The following is a 26,095-nucleotide window of genomic DNA, read 5'->3' as shown; positions in this document are numbered from 1 at the left end:
ACCAGTTTTCCAAAGGTGTAAAGGTGTACAAGGGCTTTTGATTTATGTTAATCAAATTTGTTAGTAAATAACCAGCTTTAGGGCTGTTGGTTTAGACATATAATGCAAATGAGCTGATGAAACATTTCTGTGATTCTTGGCTTCTTTGTGTTCTGGTTTCTTGTTTGTTGTTTTGGATTTTTTTATTGAGCTGGATGACATTGCTTTGCTCTGCGCTTCTTTTGACCTGATGCCCATGTCCTGTGGTGGATAATTCACGCCTATTCATAGCAAAAGAGCACTTAAATGCTGTCACTTAAATGTTGATTGTTCAGAGATTAGGGATGGAATGGCTTTGTGCCTTTTATCTTTTCTGAACCATTTATTGTGCTCTGTATGCTTGATCAGATCCACCCTGATCAGTGCTCCCTGGGAAATGATTGTTACAGACAACATAATGGCTTTCATATGTCATTTCTCTGATTTCCAGCTTGTGCTTTAAAAATGTTGGTGGAATAATGGGTTTCTGTAGGATTACTGTAATTCAAAAGGTCATCTAGGTAATAATTATCTTACGCATTTGGCTTAAGGAATTCAGAAACACACTATGAATTCAAATTCTCTCTTTCTAGATTGAATGATTAAATCCTGCATGCAGATGTCCCAGAATATAAAGACCAGACCTAAATTTAGAGAGAACTTCCACAAAAAAAAAGTAGATTAATCTTGGTACAAATTGAAAATTTAATTTATACCTTGATTGAACTTCTGACAATGCGCGGTTAGCAGAAGTGTGTTTTAAGTATTTTAGTAAAAGTTGCACGAGCAGCAAGGTGGGATAAATGGTCTGTAGATCCCAGTGAAACTGTCCATTAAAGAAAGAATTCTAAATCATAAGTTTTAAACCCATTGTTTAAGACAGCTGAAAATTAATAAAGATGATACAACATACCCCAAACTGGGACATATTTTCGTGCTTCCCGGTCCATATGTGTGTTCCCACCATCTGTAGAATTCAGCAATGGGAGACTGGAGTGATCTTTTTATTATTTATAAAAATATTATATTTGTTAATAAATAGTTTATTACTGATGTACAACTGTTGAACTGTGTGTGTGCCTACGGGTTTTGTTTAACTGAGATCTGTTATGTGCAAGACTGGAGGATAAACTTTTAAAAACATAGTGGATCAACTCCGCACAGCAGACTTTTATTCCTGTGAACTTGAAATCCCATTATGGGTTGGTGCTGCCTGCTGGAGTTTGTGTGCTCTCTGTTCTCATGTGCCAATGGTCTGAAGATTTATGTCCTTAGCTACCAGCATTTGGCCAAGTTAAACACACCCTCAAGATTTTGTTGTGGAACTCAAAGCCATAATTCTCACCTGTATGCAATTCAGTTACATCTTCAGTTCAGCTCTTAATGTGTAGATGAGTAGGTGGGTTTCAAATCTCTGCCTGCTCCTGGACCCTGGGACCCACAGATGTAGTATGCCAGTCTGTTCCCTCCCTGCCTCCACACCTCTTCCAGAAGAGGGATAATACAGTTACTGTTTTGGGGAAATTTTAATTTTTGGAGATCACAGTGAAACAAATGTTTGTTTATTTTCCTTTCTGCAGGTCTTTTTGGTTCAAGTTAATCCAGGTGAAACCTTTACAATAAGGGCTGAGGATGGAACCCTCCAGTGCATCCAAGGTAAGAGGACAACACAGACACATGGGTGGGCATTGCTTTGCTTTATGGAATACCTGTTCTGTCATCTCTCCAAAACCGTGATAATGCAGCTCTGGAAAGGCACTGAAGCACTTGGGAGTGAGAACTTGCAGACGTGGCTGCTCTCTGTATTCTAGGAGTTCAGTATCTCAGAATGAGTCATGCATTTCTTGGAAGTCCAGGAGGATTTCTCTCTTCAGTTATTTATCAGTCCCATCTTGCAGCCTCTTTTCATCTTTTCTGTGACACCCCCTCCATTTAAACAGTGGAGGAGTGGGTGGTTCTTGCTTGAAGTTCCATCCCCATGGAAATGGTGAATTAATACTTGTTTGAGATAGACGTTACAGAAGCTTCCCTGAACACCATCCAGGGTTATTTGGTCTTGATGAGCAATAACAACAGCAGTTTAAAGTTGCTTGTTGAGATTTATAGCCAACATGCTGTGTGGTAAGAAATTGGTCCATGTGGCAATTAACAGAGGAATAAAGCTGGCTACTCCTTTTACTTGAAATGAATGCTTTATTCTGGCTTAATACTTGAAAGATTTCCATTACAAATATAATTATGACCCTATTTATTTATAATTTTGTTCATGCTCAAAGTGGTGTTCAGACAGTGTATTTAAATGGATGCAACTTGAAACCTCCTGGTTCTGTATTCCCAGTAATTTAACGTGTTTGTGCCAATGGGACTTGTTTGGTACTCATCAGCAGTCTTTCATAAAATTGATTTAGAATTTCTAGCATAAGATTGTCTCCTTTTATTTGCTTTAGCTGCAGTATTGACTGCCAAAGCTCATGTTTATTTGTATACACCCTTTCAGCTTGGCCTGAAAATTCTTGCTACTCTTTTCAAGCTAAAGCTTCAGATCCTACTTTATTGTAAAATATTTTTATTGCCGAACTATGTACATGTTTCATACACAGGAAGGCACCTGCTTGTGTTGCTGTTGTGGTGTTTTGTTTTTTTTTTTTGTTTTGTTTTGATGAAGCTGTTCTTACCATGCAGTTGTGGAACTTAATAGTGATCTATTGCAGAAGATCTGTTGTAATCAGCCTGCAAATATACTAAAACTTGGATTCGTGACAGTTCTGGTTTTGTGCTCTGAGGTTATTATAGAAGACAGGCTTATTTTGTGTGCAGTGGTTTTGGAAATTACACATGTCCTTGCTCCACAAAACTTAATGTCTTTTTTTTATTTCCACCTGTGATAGAGTATTTGGTATGTTTAAAGGTTACAGTGTTTGGTATGTTTAGAGGTGAATGTATTCCCTATACATAGGGCAGCACTCAGACAATAATGATGCATTTTCCAATGCTCCCACATTGCACTATGATTAGTAGGATAAGGAATAATTTTAGCACTATGTTAAGGCAGCATGAAAGTCTTTTTGGGCAGTGGCTGTCAGCTGGTAGCTCCCTGTGGAATAGATGATACTTGCTTTTTCCTTACTGCCACGTACTCAGGGTTATGACATAAGATGTGCTGCTGAATATTTGCAGTGTGAAGGACTGCTTTATTACAAACTGGGTGATTCTCCTGAGTTCAGGGAGTGAACACTGTTAATAAAAACTTGAGATGTCAGGCTTGGTAACACTAAATTCTTCAGGATATACGAAAGCTCTTCCCTTTGCCATGTGACCGTTCTGCAGGGACAGCTAACTTTGCTTATGTAGAAGAATTTTTTTTTATTACTTTTTTGCATATGACTTTTTGAGCAGTGTGAAATCTTCAGGTTGTGCTTCTGGAGCCTGTTCTGGAAATCTTGTGAGCCCCACTTTGTGTCCAGAGCTGTGTTTGGCTCTGCAGCTTTGGTGTGTCTGGTGATGGTGTGCTTTAGAGGACTGAGGCAACAGAGAAGAAGATGACTTACTGAATCTTCATTTGTCTTATCAAGGTTGGAAGAAAGACACTTGCTTGAGAAAAACCTCTGTGGAATATCCTCTGTTTTTAACACTCTGAAGTGTAATTAGCCACTAATTGAGTAATCACTGTTTTAAGCCAGAAAGAACAGATGCACATTTGAATGTTTCTGCTGTTTTGGAGTGGTGGAGAAATCTCAAATGCAAAAACTTTTTCCAGTTCCTTGGGGTTGTATCAGTAAGATAACCAGTGAAAACTTTAAAAATAAAAATATCCTCTAAGTAATATAAAACTGGAATAAATATTTGTAACTGAGGATGCAAGGTGTTGCAGCGAGTGCTCTCTTCATTCCTGTTTTCTTTTTGCATATAGCTGGAGATGACTTGTTTAAGTCATCAGTGCTTTATAAGCCCTGTAGATCATGGTGTAGGCCTGGATTAGGCAGCTCTTGGAAATGATGGTGGCTGGGAGAAGTTCAGCTGATCAGTGGGCATGGAGAGGGTCTGTGGTTTCCTTTACAAGACAGATTTAAAGAGAAAATAAATTAAAAAAAACCAAAACAATATGTCTGGTCTTTTGGAGAAATCCAGCCCTTGAGTGCACAGTCTACACGTTGAGTTGTTTAGGGAAGCATCTGAGCAGTTCCAGGGGCTCTCAGCAGGAGCTGTTGTTGACTTCCTCAGGACTTGCCTTCTCCATCCCATGTGATAGAAGAGATGCTGTGGTATGTGACTTTTGTAGCCTTTGTAACAATAGCCAAATAAAGGAATAAAGCAAGGAGATGTTGGGGATTAATTTGGATTAATTTTTTAATAGTTGCTAGAAGCTGAATCAAGTAGAAGCCTGTGAGCTGAGGCTGCCTGTGTGGGCAGGAGGGCTGTGGTGCTGCCCACCTGGGCTGTTAAACACCACAGGGCTTGCTGAATGTTGGGGCTGGCCTCCTGGCCTGTGGGATGGAGTGGAAACATAAAGCACATCCTTTATTCATGTGTGATTACGTGGCCCGTCTTTGTTCCTTTGAATCCATGTGGGTGTTAATGACAAATTATTGATGTGCTTCCTTCGAGGGGAGCCCTGCTCACCCTGAGCTGCCCCAACACCCAGAATGAGCTTGGGGGTCTGACTGCAAAACTGCCCCTGTGGGGAAACTGATTAAGGACTGATTTAGGATCTTCATCCAGTATCTTTGGGAGATGGAACATGTATATGTGCTCTACCATCAGTATTTTAAAAGCTGCTCTTCATATAAAGTTTGACAGATATTAATTAGTTCATAAATGTGTCAATACTAGAAATACTTCATTTCCTTCTCACATATTTCCTTTTAATTTGTCAAAAACTCAGGACTTGACTGTTTCTAGCTCTGCAAGAAAAGGACAAGGGCAAGGCATATTCTCAGCCATTTCTTTGCTCAGCTGTTAACTTGTACTTCCTTTGTATGAAAGATGACTTCTAGCTAGTGCTTTGTGGTAACCACACTACATGAAATATGGAGCAGGCTGAGAACCTGGATCTGGTAACTACAGAATGGAATTGAAACAGACCTCTGAATTAAAAAAAAAATTAGTCTGCTTTCTAAATTTCAGAATAAATAGGTCTCATGTGAATCTGATGTTCAGGAAACTCACCTTTCCCTAGTGACTGATTAAAGACTAGTTTTTTAGCCGATATCTTAAGATCTTTGGTAGGAACTTGTGTTGCTGCCTGGGAGTTTTGTCATTCACACTTGAAAAGTTCACGGTTTGTGTGTAGTTTGGGGCAGTGAAGCTGTACTTGAGAATCTGTTCTGAGTTATTCCCTCCTGGAAGGCAATAATGCCAAGCTGTCACACCCGCTGTGGTATGAATAACATGGACAGAATGATTATTCTGGTGCCACTTGACCTTGCTTGTCACCCACATGTTGAAAATACCTATGTGCAGAGTATGCAGGCTGCATAAAGCTTCTATCCATTGATCACGTAGAATTGCCCAATTATTGCTAAATGTCCTTTTTGTTGCCCTCCATGTAACTGGTCCTCAAGCTGGATCTCATTTTCTGCCCCCAAACTGAATTTTCTGTATGTATGTAAAGCTGCAAAAAGCCTGTAGCAAGGTAGAAGGACAGGGAGCAGAAAAGCAGCTCATGGAATAAAAATTGGAATTCCTGGTAAATTCTGCTTCACCCATGCTGCTGGAAATACTCTCTTGAAACTCACCTCTAGTCTTTGTCTCCTAGGACAGCACAAGGTTTGGATTAGTGAAGAACAAAATTTGCCTGAAAGGAAAACAAATATGCTAAAGGATAGAAATTCTGTTTCAATTCTGGCCTTAAGCAGGGGGAATTCACCCTTGCATAGGGTGAGCAAGGATCTGCATTAAACTGGCTTTTGTGATTTATTCAAGGACAAGGTAGAGATGTGCAATGGCACGGAGGGGTTGTAGCTGTGTCAGGACATAAATATCTGTGTTGCAGACCTGAATTGCTTTTGGGTGGTTACATTTTGAAATGAAAACAGGATAAAAACATAGACAGTTTACTGATACTTGTTTCAAGTGATGTTTTCAAGTGTTTTGCCACTGAGGCTGAGCTTGAAGTCTTTGCTTGTTTCTTACCTTGTAAAACAAAGAATGCAAGAATTAAATTTCAGCGCTGCTTTTTCTGTGGCTCTAAAAGTGACTAAGTCAAGAAAAAGACCAGAAGTATGCTAAAAACCTAGCTGTGGCTTCTCAAATGAAAGATTTCCTGGAATTATTATTCCCTTAATTTGGTGGGTGGGTGTGGTTAGGTGTGGGTAGTGCAAAGGAATGGGTAATATTAAAGGCTTAACAGCTGTATATTTGTATAGGAAGAGTGTGTGTGTCGGTGAAATAAGGCTGTTAGTGTAGTCTAAGCAAACCAAACAAAGTGTGTATTTTTTTTTCCTCTATGGTATGAGGTTGGAAATGAGGAAGTGAGTCAGTTTCTTACAGGGAAGGAAAGAGTTGAAAATAGATGGGACATAATGTAAGCAAATGAGTGGTACCTGTGGAGTGTTACTGGGTGGGGACAGAGGCACCAGGATGAGAGTGGTGATGGGTGCACACAAGGGAACAGATGGATCATAGAATCCCAGAGTGGTTTGGGTTGGAAGGGACCTTAATGATCATCTCACTTCAACCCCCCTGCTGTGGGCAGGGACACCTTCCACTATCCCAGGTTGATGTTGGGTTGCTCATCAGTGGACCTGATGTGGTTTCACTCTGAGATGAAAGAACAGCAGCACCTGAAATCATGTTGCTTTGGAGACGCTTGCAGAAAGCTGAAAATACACTTTAATAAAGAGTAACTGGTGAAATCTGCAAGTGGAAGGTTCTTTGGGCTCTCCCGGGCAGGCAGTGCCTGTGTGCTGGTGAGAGCCAGGGGCTGGAACCACTTTGGTTTGGTACCTGCTTCTGTCCAGAGCATCTCCTGAATTATCGGAATTTGGCCCTTGGTTACATTTAAAGAAGTAAGTTAGTGACTGTATTCAAAGTATGCTGCAAAGCACTGCATTGATCAGGACATTAAATTTGGCAAAGCAGGATGAAACATTGTCCTTTCTCACCTGCATCTGCTGTCTGATGGTAGTTGGGAACTGCATGTGGTCAGGCACACTCCTGGGGACAGGCTCTGGGGGCACATCTGCAGGGGTGCATGGGAGCAGGACAGGATGGACGTGCTTGGCTGTGTCAGGGGAGGGAGGGGTGAAATGCAGGGTGAGCTCTGATTCTGTTTCTCCTTGTTTCTGCAAAGCGTTTCAGCTCTTTCCACCTACGTGCTGGTGGGCAGGCTGGTTACACGGGATGGAAAACTCTCTGTAGGAAATGCACTTTCAGTTCAGACTGTTTTGGTCATTAGGGCTTGGAGCAGAACAGTCTGTGTGGTGGTGTTTTGCAGCATAGCTCTTGGTATTAAATAGGTTTTGTTTACACTTTGTTTATTAAGCTTTGGCTCAGTTTCTTTCTGTTTACCAGCAAGGGCCCTTTTCACCCTACCAAGTTTTAAAATGTACCTCTTATTCCACATTTACATGGCCTTACTTTGACTCCTGGTACTCGGTGTCTAGATTTAGTGTTTGATGGAAAAGCCAGGCCTGCAATATCCACTGGTCTCCTTGGTATATCAACACAAGTAAGTTTTTGATTTATTAAAGTTCTTTCTATTAATGGACAAATGAAGAATTATCTGCATAAGCATCCTCCAGAGCAAAGCTGTGGTTGAGAGCTCTAACTGGGAAGAATCCCATGTCAGCGTCTAACCAGCCTTTGTTGTATTGGCCAAAATATTTTTTAAATATATATGTAACAGAGTCAGTATCATCCTTTAGAGGCATTGTCACCATCTTCTGGCTTTGGCCACTTCAGTGTTTCAGCAAACTCAGCTCTGTAGCACAGTCATGGTCCCAGGCCTGGGCTCAGCTGTGCCTTTCCTGTTGGGATGTTATCTGTGGTGCAATCCATAGTTTTTCAAAGGTCTTGCTATAAACCACCAGCTGTTATACTTAATCATATAATCATAACAGATACTGTTATTTTATTTTCACATTGTTGCCCAACTAGGAGATACCAGAATTTGTAGTGGAACCTTTTATCCTCTGTGGTATTTCTGGTGTTTTTGGTGCCTTTCTGTATGTCAGTGATAGGCTCTTTGCCCTTTTAGTGTTTGGTCACCTTAGAAAACTGTGGTCTGGGTGATGTATCCTTTATTCCTTTCATGTGCAATAAATACCTTTCAAGTTTTCATATCTTTGTGAACCTTGTGTTGAAATCTAAGAGAGAGCAAAAGACTGCTAATCTGGAGTAAGTTTTTCCCATGTCATTGTCAGTGAGATCATACCACCATTCTCTGTTCGTCTCATGGTTTTATTTTTTTAGCACACCACAATCAAGTATAGGAAGCCATGTAAGAAGCCAAGAGTAAACAATGGGATGCTTTGTTTACTGTGTGAATAATCTTAGCTTCTCCATTTTAAATCCGATAATGCTAAGAATAATTATGGAAATTTATTTAGCATGTGTGTGATTAAATCTTGAACCAGATGCACCTGCACTTGTAGCTTTGCTGGGTGGAATATCTGCTTCTTTACAGTTGGTAGCTGTTATTTGTTATAGCTCCCCTGACACAAGACAAAAGGAAAAAGAAACTTGGCACATAACTAAATTTTAATTTGGCTTAATCTTTCCAAATCCTAAATTGTGACTGTTTTGTAGTACACACTGAGAGAAAGGGAGAATGATACAGCCAAGGCTGGAAATAGTTTGGAAATTCTATGAAATTTCCAAGGATTTCTTGGGACTCTTGCTGATGGTCTGTGTCCACCTATGGTGGAGGAATGGCCACAGCCTCTCCCAACCTTGCAGCCTGGTCCCTGGGGAAGCCACTGGCCTGGCCAGGCTGGGATGGGACCTGGCAGTCTGTCCTGTGTCCTGCCGACGTGGCCTCCGGGCACAGGAGCTCTGGTGGAGGAGAAGGGCAGGGGCTGACTCATCAGCAGGGTGAGAAATAAAGGCTTGAACCAATCCCGTTTACACGAATGTAAAAATCAATCATCCTGCTTCCCGGCAGAGCAGCACCCAAATGAGCAGAGAAGCACTTCTTGAAGCTTGTCCTTTGCTAAAATGAAGATATTTTTGTATATTTTTCGGAATGCCTAAGAATCTGCTGCTGGGAAATGCGTTGATCTCTAGAATTAGGGCAGCAGACTTTAAAGACAAATGTTAGAACATATGGTCTGGGCTATTATTTCAGACTTTTTTGGGGTTTGTAAATGTGCAGGACTTGTATTTGGGGTTTGTCTCTGTCCTTATTTTACGTGTGTGTGTATATATATATATATATATATATATATATATATATATATATATATGTCTGACAGGAATCATGGTATATCCAAGAGCCCTTGGGAAGGCTGTCTTTTTACCAGCATACTATCAATTTTTAAGCTTCCCAGTATCTCTGGATCTCTCCCCAAAGCACAGGGAAGCTCTGTGAGTGTATGGGTGTCTGCAGGAATGTTGGAGTTGTGTCAGCCCTGCTCAAATGTAGATAATTCTCCTAGTGTGGACCCAGTGCATTCCAATCAATGGTGGCAGGATTTTAAAGTCCAAGATCCACATTCTTTACTCAGGGTACAGACATTGCAGACCTATTAGTCAGTGCTTTCAGTCTTTCTACAGTGTATTAGTGCAGCTATGGTTCTGAATTAGTAAGGCAATTGCAGTCAACTTTCTTAATCTGAAGTAATTATATTTGTTGACCAGAAGAATAATGAAATTATTCCATTATCCTTATTAAATTCCTTTACTCTTCCTCACAGGCAAATATTTAGTTTCCCATGCTTTTTATTCTTTAATGTCTGTGATTCTGGTTCATGTTTGTTGTTCATGTAGGAGATGTGGATTGGGGAAGGGGAAGGAAGCACATTTCACTTAGAATCTTTGCGGGGCTTTTATTATTATGCTTCCTATTTCTAATTTTGAAACAACTCTCAACTTGGATAAGTGATAATAATGAATTGACTTTAAATGGTAAAGAATGTAAATTGGATTGCTGGTTTTGCTAAATTTTGAATTGTACTTATTCCCACAATAAAAAAAAAAATCGTGTAGTGGTTGTTGAAAGCTGTATTGAATCAGCTGCTGATTGTGCTGTTGTCAGATTTCTGGGGCTGGGTAACTTTCACTCTCTGACAGTCTAACCCCTTCTATATTTAGCTACAATTTGTGTGATTATATCTTTAAGAGTCTTGTTTGTTCCCTCTGCACCAGTGTTTTCTCATGGTCACTGCGTGGGGTGGGTTCTGTGCCTGGGACATCAACAGCTCATTTTCTGTTTCATGAATATTTTCATTAATAGAGGTTTGAAGAATAGATGATATTAACAGAAATAAATTGCTGAGTCAGCTTTGTAATGAAAGCATCACTGGCTTCAAAACAAAAAGGAAAGGAAAAAGCCCACTCAACCACATTAACCAGTGTGAGATTGCATAACTGTGGACAACCTCAGAGTGTGTAGACTTCCATCCAGTTGTATCAGTAATAGTTGTTTAACAGTAAATCTAGAATCTGACTTAATATTCCAAATTATTTAGGACAAATATCCTAGAAATAAATAAACCTACACTATGATTTACTCATTTAAACACCACAAGACTTAAGTTTGGTTTTTTTCCTTTCTTTGTGGGTTAGAGAGCTTCAAATACTGCTTAAAAAATCAAGCTACTCCTGGAGATGAGTGGGAGTTTTGTTGGGCCTTTTTTTCAGTGTTCAACAAAAGACCAAGTTCCGTCATAATTTGTGCAATTTAGTTTTTTATTAATGTACACTATGTGTTATAATATAAAGCTTTAGGGTTCTGCACATGCTTTGTTTAAAAGCTGGATTTGATTACTGCCTGACTGTTTGCCTTCTTGATTACGTTATTGACAACAGTTTTGATGAAGTGTTTTGTCTTCTTTTTGTTTTATTTTTTTTTTGCTCCTGTGTTTTTTTAAGTTTATTCCTCTTACTTCTGTTGGGAATGAGATGGGGGAACATTTGAGTGTAGATGGGTTGTCACAAGCAGTGCCTTCCACTCTGGGTTGCTGTTAATTTTCTGTCAATATGCCCCATATAGGAGATCTTAAAAAATATTTGGTAGCACAGAACCACGTTAACTCGGTATGTATGGGGAGGATTGCAAATTACTCATCATCAAGGTTTGTTTTTGCTTCTCCTGGCAAGTGAAGGGCTCGTGACCCTGCAGGTATGGAAGAAAGAACCTGTGCAGAAACCCTGGTGTAAGACTTTGTCAGCAAAATATATTCTAATTGTTATGTTATGGAAAGACTTTGGTATTGCCAGCACTGGCCAAGCAAGAGCTTGCAATTTTTTTTTTCTCAAAATACTTGGAATTTGGTTGTTGTTTTTTTTTTTTTTTTTTTTTGACCATACAGCTTTCAAGCAGAGTTTTATAAGTGGCCATTTGGTCTATAACTGTCTGTATACGTTTATCCAAGCTTCCCCTTTTAAGTGGTGTACATGTTGAGCGGGGCTGTGTTATTTATAAAAATCCAGCCTAAAATTCCTAGAAGCTCGTGGAGTTTTGGTTAGCCTGCCTGCTGCTGCAAGGGTGAGACTTTTCAAATGCCATCTCAGCGAGGTCACTCCAGATGACCTCGGTGTAAAGTGATAAAAGACTATTCTTGTCTCAGCAGACGATATTATCTCACCATAACATTTTTGAGCATTTCTGGCTTGATTGTTCTGAGTGTTGGAGCTGTGCCTGCAGAGGGGACCGAAACACAATGCCTGCCATTCTCAATTGTGTGAGCACTTCAGTTTGATGATGGGACTGTGGTGAGTAGGGTGGGAGTAGGACATTAATTAGGCCCCTCCAGTCCAGTTCCCAGCACCTGTAGCCTTGAGACTTACACAAGCTCAAAATATGTTTAATTTCTAAACCAAGTATTTGTGTATGAGTGTCTTTGTGTAAATATGTTCATATACTTTTACATGAAACAGGTATCTATGTACAACTGTGCAAAGATACATACATATATTCAAAAATATATATATATTTGTATTTATATATGGTCATTTTATCACCTTAAGATGGTTACTCAGCTCTCTACAGCCATTCCCAGCCATGGCTCTCCTCTGAGTGGAAACTTCTCTAATCCTTCGTGCAAGCATGGAAATGGCAAGCAAGTGCCATTGGGTGGTTTGCCCACAGGACTTTCATTGAGGCCTCATTAAGGTTACTTAAGTTAGAAGTAATTTGCCTCCCTTGAGGGAAAATTCTGATATTTGGAATGTTTATCAGTCATCTGCAAAACGGAATGAACATAATTGGTGGCTAATTGTTTGCAAGAACTGTGAAATACAATTACGAAGAGTTAAGCTGAAACCAATTGTGTTTATGAAATCTAGCATAAGAAACACTATATTAATCCTGCCTCAATACCAGGAAACGCAATTAGTGTAATTAAGACTATCATACTGTAATTTTCTTGGCGACTCCAGGCCTTGGCAGCTGCGTTGCCCTGCCAGGGCTGGAGCGGAGCGCGTTCCTGTCGGCGGCTCCTTCTGCCACCGCTGCCAGGGGAGCTCTAACATGGCTTTGTTTACCCTGCTGTGGGACGCAGGAGATGCAGCTGCTGCCGAGTCCACAAACTGCTCCACAAACTGCTCCACAAACTGCTCCAGCTCCTGCGGTTGGGCTCGGCTGTGGGCACGGAGTCATTTCGCAGGCTGCTGTCTGCGCTGGCTGCAGCTGCATCCCCGTCTGCAAGCGAAGGGAAGTGCAAGGTTTGGGATCCTCTGTGGGGTTCCTCCAGCTGGAATTTCACCCAAGGCGCTCCTTGGATTGTGTTTTCTGCCAGTCTTGCCCTGGCAGCACACAGCAAGCTCTGCCTCCATCCTGTGGCACCCTGGGGGTCCTGAGCCCTGTGTAGGAGGGGCCAATTCCTCTGCAATTAGGGCAGAGGAACAAAGAGATGGGATTGCAATTAGACTCTCGTTAGCATTGTGTGCTATATCATGAGAAGCACATAAATAAATAGGTTGGATTTGGATTGAAGTAAACTTCAGTGTGTTTAACTTGGTCTTAGAGCAGCAATCAGAGATGTCTCCAAGCTGGTAACAATATGGACCATCACTCTTAAATGAGCTTGAATATACATTGCTGATGGATTTGTTGTAGAATGTGCCCAGGTCAGGAAAAAATGAGCATGGTAACATGGTTGTTATTGTTGCAGTTTGTCTGTCACTGCTGTGAATGCATGTAATTAAGGGATAATCAGTATAATGCCTACTTTGAGCTCTTCTTAATGGTTTAATTGCTTCTCTGAGTTAAATAAACAGTCTATGCTTATTTTACAAATTTTTCCCTGGGGACCTTGTCACATGGAAGTGTATGTGCATATATTTATTTTTTTAAACATGAAGAATAATCGGTTATTTAATTAAGCTTCTCCTGAAGTTCTCTTTTGGGACATTCTGTGTTCTTATGAGCTGCTCTGATAACTAATGTGTCAGAATAGGCTGGGTAAGAGAGGTAATGAGTTTGTCAATGGGAAAATGAACGTGCATGTTAATGTTACTATTCCAGAGTCATCTGTGTGCCCATCCTTTGTGGACAGAAGTGCCTGTGTAAGTTTTCCTGTACTTTGTGAAATGCTTTAGCAGTTTCAAGTGGCTGGGATGGCTGCAGAGGATGGCTGAGGACTGTCCCCAGATAGTGTGAGGCTGAGCATATGCAGATGTAAGGTCTCCCTAGAAATTTCTCTTTTCTGGGCTAAACAAGAAACTGTCCAATTATTTGGATCTTTTTTTCCTATTCATTTTCATTCTGTACATTTGTCTTTTAAAAGACACTTTATTTCACTGCGTGCCACATGGATCACATGTCCATTGGGATTGCCTGGAATCTGCAGAAAATTGTACCTGGCTCTTCCTCCTACTGTGTGAAAGTCTTCATGTCTTTGTAAAAGATCACCTACCCCAGAATACTTACAAGAGATATTCAGTATCTTTCTTTATTACCTGCATTTTTAGATCCTGTCTGTCTGCTCAGCCAGGGTACAGCTCACTTTGAGTATGATTGGAATTTGCTCCTTACAAAAGGCCAGAGCAGTGTGCAGCCTGGCAAGCAGGCTCCTTGGTGAGCTGGTGACCCTGTTCAGCAGTGACATTATTTAGCACAGGAATTGAATGTTTTCCTGATAGTTTCTCAGCCAAGGAGTCTTGGTTTACAAAATGCTTATGGGTGCAGTGCAATTACTACATAAAGGGCTTCTTCCTTTCCTTCATGCAGGGGAATTTAATGTTTCCTTGAAATGGTTTAAACTGCTGAATTGATTAATACACTAAGTTAAGATCATGTTTAAACAATGCTGTTGTAACTGTCTTGTCACTTCTCTGGCAGTGCAGGTCTAGCTGTGGTCCCTGCTCCATGGTGGTGTTGTAAATACCACACTGAACAGCCAACCTCACCCTATTTTGAAGCCAAGTTGTGTTGATAAACACCAGACTAATCTCTCTAACGGGGCTGTGAATGTTTGTGTGTGGGTGGTGGTGCTGTGCAGATCAGGAGTGTTTTTGTTTATGACCAGAAGGGTGTAAGGACAAATTTCATACTCTGCTGGGTCTTGGAGTGGTGAGTGGCTTTGGATGCACATGTGAGCAATGAGAACTTGTAGTCAAGTTTTTCTCCTCCTCTTCACTCCAGCAGCTTCTCTGGAAGTGGGGCTGAACTCTACAGAAAGGTGGGGGTGTGTTCAAAGGCTTTCCAGTTTATTTATTGATGCCTTGTCTTTATTTGAACTACGGCCTTTTATATGTTCAAATAACAGAAGCTTATATTTTCCTCAGAGTGAATCTAAGACTGAAATTGTGTTGTTGACAAGCACAGCAAATTGAATGAATTTCAGCTTTAAGGCCAACACAGATACTTGAGCAAATCAAATTTGGGTGCTTTGCTTTGATCATATACACAAAAGAAACAGAGATCTACAAGCTGATAAATGGCATTTATCAACTGCTGCTCATTCACAGTTATTTCCATTCTTTATGCAGCCAGAAAAGCTTATGCACAAGATGGGTTAAGTGAATTAGGCAGTTATTCGAGCCAACTGCTATGTCAGAAATAGAACTGTAGCTATTTTCTAAGCTCAGACTGTATAGTTGCAATATTCCTTCAATACTAGTACCTCTCCTCTGCTTGCAACATCTTAAACCCCTTGTTTCATCACTTTAGGAGCTGCATGGCAAGAACCATTTTGAATATCCAATTTGGAGCATTATTTTTCTTGCTTTATTTTGCTTTTAAGATAGATGTGCTAGGCAGGCATAGTGGGTAATCTTACCCGCCTGCGTTTAGTGAGTTGCTAAAAGCAGTTTGTGCAAATGTCTGGGCAATTTTAAATTGAACTTTTTATAATTAAAAATGTAATGAGAGTCATTAAAGCAGCAGTGATTCTATTCTAAGTACAAATGCAGTTAGAGGCTGAAAAATTGCCTTTCAAGCCAGATAGCCCTTAAAAGCTGGCAGCATGCAGCGCTGCTGATAAGGAACACGGAACTCTTTTTAAGCCCTGCATGCTTCCACATGGGTTTTGCTGCTGTTTTCAAAAGTTTGTAGCAGGGGCTGCTCTCTCCACAGGTTTCCCACCCCCCTCAGTAAAAAGTGACTTGTGTACAAGTGTGTGGAGCTGACATTCTGACTCCCTCCGGAGACAGCTGATGCTTCTCCCCTATGAGATGTGCCTGGGAAACATGGCCAGAACAGTTGTGTGCTCAGTTGGGGTAAGAGCTCTGCCTGCCTTCAGGGGCACCAGAGACCCCCCCAAATTCCTGAACAGGCAGTGGAGCAAATCTGCCCCCTTCAGAAGGAGTTTCAGAGCACATAAGTTAACTACATGCTCTGATTCATTGTCTTTTTGAAGAGTATTTTTGAGGTAAAGAGGGAAATGACATGCTGCAAGTCTCAGAGAGTGTTGGCTGAAGGAACATCCTCCAAAGATGATAGGGAGAATCATGCTCAAAATTTTAATTTTATTTTTCTGGACAGAGATAAAGTGAAAATAGTAAAGTGAAAAGAATATTTTATTTTCTGCCCCTGTCTGATTTCTTTCTCTTCTGTATTCTACCTGCTAATTACTGTCTTCCAGTATGTCTAACCTACATTCAAACCTTTCTTTTACTGGTATCTCAGGAGCTGGATAATGGTTCTTCAGTCTTGCTGTGGATGTGTTGCTGCTTGTAGAGCTTTCAGCTCAGTAAAGTGTCTGCTCTGTGTTGTAGTGCTCTGAATTGCTTCTCCTCTTTGTGATTTTTGTGTTAGTGGAAGACAGTTTTTACTGGTAAAAATGGAGGTTGTTTTTGACTTTGAAAAAGTTGTGGTTTGATACAAATGACCTGACCTGATGGAGAGCTGCTGCTGAAAGACATGACCTCATGGTGTCCTCTCCACCCTTTGCATCATTTCCCACTATTTCTTTTGCATGGTGCTGGCATTTGCCTGACCCATTAGCCTGGTCAGGAAGGAAAAAATGATCATCTGCCATTTAGTCTCAACTCCCACAGTTCAGGAGCAAAAAAAGAGGAGGAGGTCAGGAGGAGGAAGAAATGAGAGGGATACTTCCACTTTAGTAGCATTAGCTCACAAACCTATTTATCCAGTCACTAATTATGAACCCTGGTAGGAAAATGATGAACTAATGTGAGTTAGGAACATGAGCTGCATGTTACAGGGGTTTGAATACAAGGAAAGCCACTTGCTGAATTATTTTTTCAGTTCACAGATGGTTTTAAGTGCCTGCTTTGCACTGCTTGTTGGGTGTGTGTGCCACAGGCTTTGGGAGCCTGTGGGACATCATCACATGGGCCCCCCAGAAGAGAGTCTGGGACCCTTTCGTCTCTGAGACCCTTTTTATTGTTTCTTCTGCATACGCTCTTGCTGTGGGGCTTTTGAAACCCAGCCCATAAAGAAACCATCCATTACACTTGAGTCACCTCAGGCTTCTTTCTGCTGTGAACTAGAACTGATCATCTGCTGAACTGCCCAGAAAGAAATGGAACATGCAGATGCCTGAGGGGCACTTGAGCTGAGGAGGTGCTGGGCAGTCAGTTGTCATTTCAGTCCTGTGGAGATCTACTGGCAGGACTGTGCCTTTTCTTTGAGTTATCTGGGAACAATTCGATTTATTTTCAAGGAAAATTGCAGACGCTTGTTGGGGATCAGTAAATTGTGAGGGGTGCACAAAGGTCCCTCCTCCTCGCTGGTCTTCAGCTCAGGAACCCTTTCACTAAAGGATGCTGTGTGGAAAGGAAATCTCTCCCTGATTTCAGAGCAATATAAATTCTATGTTCAGATCAATATAAATTCTTCAGTTCAGAAACAGAGGCCTTTCTTCCTGTTGTTTGTCTCATTCTTCTATCCAGTTATCAGGGGAATCACAGTGTCTTTTGGGCTTGAGAGCTTGGCACATTTTATTTCAAATTCAGATGAGGAATGCCAATTTGCCTGCTCTAGATCTTCCTGCCTTGCTTGCAACTTGATCTACATGTTTTGTACTTTGTTGTGCCAGTGCATCCATTCTACAGGAAGCACTTGGGACTTTTGTACCTGCAGCATTTTTCCACACTAGAAGTCCGCTTTGGCAGCTTTGACTGAGAGAGCACATCTTGGGCTAAAGCCTTCGGGTAGATGCTGTGACGCATCCTGCACGCCCAGTGTGCCCCTGTAGCTTCACAGGCTGACCACAGCTGAGGGTCTGGAGACCATAAATCTGCCTTTTTCTTGGTCTGTGCATGAGGCAGAGAAACAGCTGAATTGGTGCTTAAGTATAAACATGTGTACTATCTGTGCAGGTAGCGGGTTTTACCCAAGAGCTTTGTAAAAGTGGAAATTTGTCCACTGGATGTTTTATTAAATTTATTCAATGTCCACTATTTGTCCTTGAATGAGAGCATCTCAAAAATACGCACCCAAATAGGTTTGCATATCTGGGAATTAATATTCTTTTCCACCTGGCTGTTTCCCCATTTCCTTTTTGAAATTTTTGCTACTGCCTGAAAACTGGAAACCTTGCTGGCCTCTAAGTGTCTTCTTGAAACTGGGCTGGGTTTTTTGTGTTTTTTCTTAGTATAAGATATCACTATCAGCTTCATTTCACCATTGCACATGCTTTCCTGTCGTGTTAACCATTGTGCTGTATCTGCTGGAAGCGGAGGGTTTTGTTACCTGCAGACAAAGAGAGGCTCCTTCGAGGTGTCTGCCAGCAGCAGGACCCAGCTCCTCACCTGGCCTTGCACACAAAGGGGCTCTGTCCTCAGGTTTGTCTGTAGCTGCACGAAGTCTGAAAGATGAGCTCTGTGGGGAAAACTGACACAAATTCCACATTTGCATTGTGAGCTGGGGGTTTCAAAGGTGCTGCACCTGTAGCCTGGTTTAAGACATTATTGTAATAGTTACTATCTCAGCAGATGTAGGACATAGTATTTTGTGTTTGAAATGACTTTGTAAGAGGGAATATGTTTTGTGTAACATCAGTCTCAGATGTGACAAGAGGGGTAGTAAGCAAAAACTGTAACCTTGAGCACTGGGATGTTCCTTTGACTTCCAGTAGTCTGTGAGCAGTGATAATCATTTACTTATTTCCATTCAGGGATTTATCAAGGGGAGGGGGATGATCATATTTTCCTTTACTTAAGCCTTAAGTTGAAGCCTGAGGTGGTGAAAACTTGTCAGGCTCTCATGTGTTTGTGCTAAAACCTTGGTCAGTGCTACCCTTGCTCGCAGCCAGGGCTGAAGAGACACTTGGTGCATTTCTGTGTTACCAGTGGGCAGTCGCCCTAATGCCAGAATACACTGTGATTTCCAATGAAAAATACATACATGGCAGGGAGAAACGATTTATTTTGATGTTCCTTGAAGCACAAACAGCTGCACTCAACTTTTTTTTTTTTTTTTTAATTTTAAAAGCACAGTGGCATCTCCCTCGATAATCAGAATTACAGCTGAGCATGAACAGCAGGGCATAGTTCTGTGCGGAGTCACTTAGTGAAGTGTTGCAACACAGATTATCCGATGTGAAACAGCTGTATTCATTACTAATAGAGCAATTTGACAAAACACCAACATGGCTTTTTCCCACAATAACAGATGTGTGGAGCAGGCTGCCACCCCCTCCCCAGATTGCCAGCATCTGTGCGTCATGTCATGCTCCGAGGTGCGGCGTGGCCGTAGCTCCTGCCAGAGTGGATGCGTTTATTTTATCCCTACGATGGAATAGTTATGTTGTGACTAATCGGGCTCCATCGGCTGGAAAATTTTAACGACTTGGAAGAAAATCTTTCTGCCTTGTTATTACTGATTACTTAATAATAATGTTTTGTGGATGCAAATGTATTGTAGCTTCCCGACACATGCCAAGCACATCTGAATGTCTTTCTTTTTTTTCCTTCCTGTCAGCTGTTAAACAGGCAGTAAAGGATTTGTAGTTCACTATACACCTCCTCTCAGGTTCTCCCTGAGATCAGTGGAGCTGTTGCTTAGCTTGCAGGTGGGAAAATACATATTATAGCCAAATAACGTGAGGCTGTGGACAGCGAGAGTCCATTTCCCTTCCTTCCTGCCTGTATAAGTCAATTTGTTTATTCCATGTTTAAGTTCTCAGTAGAAGCACCTGTGATCACAGTAACTTGTTCATAATTAAGCTACTATATCATAGGGGCCACCTAAACATACTACATAGAATCAGAAAGCTTTCTGCCTTTGGGAGGTCATTGGTCTCTGGAGTAAGAGGAAGGGAGGAGGGAGAGCAGCAGGGACTGTGTAGGGAGCTGGGGAAGACTCATGGCTTCAGACAGTTCAGAAATAGAGCTTTGATTTATTTCTGTTATTTGTTAAAAATATCAAACAGTCCTCCTTGTTGAAATGCAAGGTATTGAATAGCAGAATGTGATCACAGTTACTTTTTATAGAAGATAGGATACTTTGTGCATCAAAGCAGAGATGACAATTCCATTTCCCATGTCCCTGCAGTAGTGTTTTCTTTCATCTGACTAACATGCTGAGAGTTGCCCAGTTTCTCAGATTTTTGGGTTTGGAGAGATTTCTCAGATATTTGGTCTCCATGTCTTAGAAGCAAATAATTTCCAAACCCTGTTTTTGTATTAGCCTACCAATAGTTGTCAGTAAGTGTTTCACTGGAAAGAAATGAAGAGCACAGAAGGTGAGAAATCCAAAGAATCTGAGAAATCCCATGGAAGCCGAAAATGAAATAACTGAGAGTTTTACTTCATGTACAGCTTGTTAGGCTGATGAGTGTGATCGAAGATTTTTTCAGTGTTTCATGTAAGTCCAGGCAGTCACGGGGGGTAGATCCAGCACCTCGATGCCCTCCATAATGGGAAGGGCATCCCAAGGGGTGCGTTGGACAATCAAAGACATGGACAAAGGGTGTTCATGGGCACCTCAGCATCTGAAAATTTGGTGGGATGGATCTGAGTTAAGGCCTTTACAAAGAGTTGGTTTGTGTGAACCTGGTGGAGATGCTAAGTCCTTGCTCCTTTGGCACAAACTGGGGAGCACAGACAGAAGAGGTGCAGCTGCTGCTCTAGAAATAGGCACTTCATTTTCTAGAGAGGTAAAGATGTGCTTGTTGTACTCCCATCAATTAAATACAATACAGTTAAGGTGTAAAGCAAGTTTCTTTCATGTGCTGATAATTTTGGGGGCCTTTGGTAGCATGTGGTTTTTATAAAAAGAAAGCCCCCTCTTAGTAACCTGTAAAATCTTGAGAGTGCAAAACAGAGGAAAACCAAAGAGCTTTCCAGTGTGGACTTTTTGGGCAGCCCAGCTCTTGCCAAAATACATGTATTTGTGTACAAAGGCAGCAGTTTTAGGCAAACACAGCACATGGGGACAGTGCTGGTGGGATGCTGGGGAATGCCAGGAGTGAGTGCTGTTGTGGCTCAGGGAGAGGAGCAGGACAATACCCAGGCAGAGCCCTCGGCAGATCAAACACGGTGCCTGCTTTCATCGAAGCAGCCGAGATCACTATCCTTAGCCAGACATGCCCTTGGCACAAGAATGCAAAAACCCTTGTCACAAGGGAGGCTGAAAGAAACTGTCTTTCAGCATGGTCATTTTTCCCTCCCATTGAGCTTTTTCAGCAGATGTTAATAAAGCTTTAATAATGCAAATATTTGTTAATAAAAAAATCCCTAACTTGATACTTGGAAGCAAAATGATGTGAAAATATTTTTCTGGTTATTCCTGCTTGCAGGTTTTGTAATGTAAATTATTTTCTAATATTCAGGTTGCCAGGATAGCTCACCGCATTCCTTCAGTAATGTGGCAAAAATGTGTCCTTCAAACTTGTTAACCAACCCTAGGCTTCATAAACACCACTGGGGAGACAAAAGTATGTTGTTTCGAAACAGGACAATATCAAACAACCCATTCATTTTAAAGTTAGCTGGAGAAAGTAGGGAATGCTTGTAGGTGGTCTTTCATGTTTTGGTTTAGAGACCTGTTTTCAAGAAGGAATGTGAGTCAGCTGGACCAGCTGTCATGGTAAAATCCATACTGCAGGTGATGTCCTGTGTCCACTGAGATGCTGGGATTAACACATTTCTGTTAGAGCTCCTTCCTTCACAGTGTTGTCAACATTTTGAATGTATACAAAGTTTTAGTGGGAGAGTGTGTGTAGCTGGAAAACAACATCTGTGATGCTCTAGTGTTTCCTTCTGATGTCCAGCTGATGCAAATAAATGCATAGCTATGGTTGTGGTACTGTTGACTTATTATCCATGGGAGTCCTCAGGAGTTGAAGGCTTTATTTTTCTTTAAAAGCATAGCTGTTTCTAGCATATGCTTTTCTAAACTTTGTTTAGGGTTTTGTCTACTGTCTGTGTTTTGTTTCAATCTTCTAGTAAGATTATTTAAATTTGACATCCTAACTGTTCTAGGACAATGTTTTTAGAACAAACCCTAAAATGTTTGTGTTTAACGTATACAGACGTGAACCAGAAAATCCATATTTTGCTTTATTATTCTGACAAATGTTATGTGCATTTCCTTTTAAAGTATAAGAATTCAAACAGTAACAGTTGCTTGACTTGGAGCATAAGCTGGTAATGAGATTGTTAATGACACAACGATATTAAAAGTAAGGAAGTTAGACTGCAGCAATTAACTCCTTTTATTACTTGTCTGGTGTTTTCTTGTGTTAAGGATGCGGGGTTCCTTAAATAAACCTCTGAAACTTTCCTCTTTCAAAGTGAGGTTGGTTTCTACAACTCCTTCACATCATCTTGAGTCTATAAGCTGCTAATGGATCATGATCTGTAACTGACTGGTTCAAAATACAAAGTAGAATATTGGAATGCATGCTTATAGATTCATGCAAGTATTAAAAATCAAGGACTGTGGTTTGCATTGAAGGAAAAATGCATCTTTAAGTCCAACATCAGAATACCAGACATTCATTTAACATTTGTGGGTTTATTTACACCTTTGATTTTCCTTTTCCTTCAGCAGCTTGTTATAACCTTAAAAAAATGAAAAATTTTATAACTGTGTGCCAACAAATACTTTGTTTGAGACTGACCTAAATCATTAGACCAAAGAAGTAGTAAAGGAACTTGTTGGCAGAGCTGCTCAGTTTGTCTTGTTGGTTCAGGACTTCTTGTGTTTTGTGAGGGAAAGCTGAAAAGAGAGAATGTAGCAACATTTGTAATGTTTTACATGCAGTGTATGGGGATGGATGAGCATGCCACAAGGTCAGTTACATACTATATATAGTATAAAATATATAAAATATTTTAATTGTACTGAACCAGTCTGTGTAACAGCCTTGCAAGAGACTGTGGGGTGAGAGCTCCATTTTTCTTTAATAACACAGGAAATGGATGTTGTGTTAAGATCATGGAATGGTTTTGGGTTGGCATGGACCTTAAAGATCTTCCAGTTCCAGCCCCTGCCATGGGCAGGGAAATCTTCCACTAGACCAGGTTGCTGCAAGCCTTGTCCAGCCTGGCCTTGGACAGGGATGGGGCAGCCACAGCTTCTCTGGGCTGTTGCAGTGCCTCCCCACCCAGTAAAGGTACTATGTAATGTCTAAGCCAAGAGAAAAGCATCTTTCTATTATACAATTTCATGTATATACCTTAGCAGATTATGTATTATGCTGATGGTGATTTCAGTGTCATAGACCCTAATCACTGCATCTAAAAAACACCACTTGTTTGCTTAGACTCATGTCAAGTGGTTTTGATACCTGTGGGGATTCACCCTCCTGGTGAAGGGGAGAGAGCAAATTTTTGTATCCATTTTTTGTAGAAGTAAAGGATTTACAAACATTAGTTGTGTATTAAACGCTTCTATCTTCAGCAATCAGTTCATTTGAATGAGAAGTTGATTCATGTGCAAGCTCTTTGATAATCAGTAATAATATTCAGCTTTCTATAATAAAAATTTAGAAATAGTACTAGAAGTGTTAAGGCTTCTTCTCCACAACCTTTGTGTGTTAATGCTGTGAATTTTCAGTCTTCAAACCTGCTGGTTGAGTTTTGCGACAGTGCTGTGTGGGATTGTGTTCTCACTTTCCAATCTCTTTGGGTGAGTAGTGAAAATTAAGGATATCAGTTCATCTGTGTGATCGCTGGGGAGATTGTTTATAAAATTCTTAGAAACTTTCTATGTCTGCTTAGGGTGACTCCAAAACCAGCACATCCTGCATGTGTGCCAGTGGACCACCTGCCTGTCTGTGCCTTGGTGGTGTAGGAGATGCTGCAGACTGCTTGAAATTGGTCTTGTAGCTCCTCTTTTGTGAGCTCATGAAATCAAACATAAAACTGTGCCTTAGCTGCACCTGTTTCACTGGGTGTGTTATCTGGAATGACATATTGCAAAGGTATCTTAGCAGGCGGGTTCACATTGCCTGAAATCCGAGCTGAGTATTGATACTGCAAGACAAGCCAGGTTAAAGTATAATTTTAGCTGCTGCTGTAACAGTGAGTGACCCAGAAAGACTTTCCAAAATCTCAAACTCTTGATGCTTTTGCATGTTGTCTTTGTAATCCTGCATGTAGCATTGTCTGGTTAGCTTTCATTTATCTCCTCACGGTTTTGATTTTGGGAGAGTGCTTTTAATTTTTTTCAATCTGCATGTAGCATGGAATATGTAGATTGCCACGAAAATAATGTCACGTTAATTAAAAGAGAGCTTGAACACCTACTGAACTCAGGTTTCTGAGACTTCAGGTTTTTTCTCTTCCATTAAACACCTCTCCATGTAAGTAATAAAGTGCAAAATACAATGTATTGTGCCTTGGAACAGCTTGAGTACATGGATTATTTTGGTAAACCACACTTGCAGCCAGTTCATACCGAATGCAAACTGTGACCAGTCTATTTCCATTGCTCTCCAGTCAGACATAGCACTTACTGGCTGCCTCAGCTGGGAATGCAGTGGTCTGTACTGGCTGTCTGTAGGTCTAGCTGTGCCTGAAAAGGCCAAAATTAAAATTCCACCCAGAACTGATGAGAGAATTGATGAAAATCAGCAGTTTCTGCTTCTCAACAAGACTATCTACATAGTGTAGCTGTATGGGAGCTTCACTTGTGCCCAGAGCACCCCCTCCCTTGATTTCTCTCTTATAATTTGCTCTGTGCCTCACAGACCTTTTAAGTGTAATTTAGAGACAGGAAGGGTTTTACCTGGTGTGAGGGCTTTGTGTCCAACATGGGCATGAGGTGATGGAGCTCTTGGTCCCTCCTGGCACAGGAGGGGAAATATTTCACTTCCCAAGGGTACAATCAAACAACTTGTAGAAAGAGGTACTGGTACCACCTTCCTTCTTCCTGGGAGCAGTTCTGTAGTGACTGAGCCAACTTTATTCAAGAAAATAGGTGAAATTGGTGTACCTGGTGGCTGAGCAGAGATAATGCTCTGCTGCAGCAAGAAAGTCAATGGCACAAAAATTGCTCCTGGTTTCTCTTTCCAGTTGGGTCACTGGTCACAGTGGAAAACAAGATACATGGAGTCTTTTCCCCCAGTTAATAGCAGTTGTGAGAACTGGTGCACATTCAAGCTTTTATTAATAGAGCAGACCTTTCCACTTCATGTGCTCTTGTTATTTCGCTGTGAAATGGAATCTGTTGATTTCAAAACCTTTCAGACCATCCTTATTTCACAATGCTTTATCTACACGGCCACATATCATTATTCTTGCAGTTACTTTTGCCCTGACGCTGAAATTATAGTGCTCAAGCATCCAAGGAATTCTAGACATGGAGTGGGGACAGTTCCTAGGAAGCGCACTCTTGCCGTGATTTTCTGTAAAAGCAAAAATTCGTTGGATATTTACATAATTGTCATAATAATTTGCATAAAATCTCTACTGAATTCTAAAATCAGCTTTTAAAATAAATGTAGAAATACCCTTTTATTTACCAAAGAGATGAGGTGTTTGGTAACCAACCTGCAATTACAAAAGGGCACTGAAGTGAGGCTGCTGAATATTTAATTTGCTTAATGTACAACTGCCACTGTTAATAGCTTTGACACAACTAAAAGCTTTGCTCATTGAAAAGGCAACAATTAATAAACAAGATTAATTTTAAAATTAATTATTTATTTACCAGAGGAAAAGCCTTTTGTTCTTTTAAAAAAAATAGGTAGATAATTTTCTCCTTGGTGGGTATATCCAAAAGTAAGTGAGCGTCTTCAAAAGGTATTTGCATAAATATTCCCATTTTTATGAAGTAAAAGTGATTTAATATAAAAAGAATTTAGGGGAATAATTTAGCTTTAAATTATTTTCCTGTATGAAAACACATTTATGTATTCTTTGGTTCCACTTGCAGGAAGAGTGCTGCTGAGGAGGAGAGGGCTGAAAATTCAGCTGGTTTTGTTGTTTGAGGTGTTTCTTTAATGTTTGAAAAAAACATCATCAGTTCTACCTACTTTTTGTGGGCAGCTCCTTGGGTGATTTTACTGTTTGTTTGCCTTTCTCCCCCTCCAAAGATGCCTTTCCCAGGGGCCTG

General features: G+C 40.8%; 1 protein-coding gene across 1 annotated transcript in view; it reads left to right on the top strand.

Moving 5' to 3' along the window:
- FNDC3B (fibronectin type III domain containing 3B) overlaps window positions 1-26,095 on the top strand; it is a 184,515-nt gene that overhangs the window by 43,913 nt on the left and 114,507 nt on the right. Inside the window, exon 3 of the mRNA XM_048314456.1 lies at window positions 1,599-1,674. Coding sequence (XP_048170413.1) covers window positions 1,599-1,674 — 76 coding nt within the window. The remainder of the gene's footprint in view (window positions 1-1,598; window positions 1,675-26,095) is intronic.

Source organism: Corvus hawaiiensis, chromosome 10 (genome assembly GCF_020740725.1).
Source record: "Corvus hawaiiensis isolate bCorHaw1 chromosome 10, bCorHaw1.pri.cur, whole genome shotgun sequence".
NCBI classification, from domain to species: Eukaryota; Metazoa; Chordata; class Aves; order Passeriformes; family Corvidae; genus Corvus; species Corvus hawaiiensis.
Note: the sequence above shows the minus strand (reverse complement) of the source record. Positions and strands in the feature narration are given on the sequence as shown.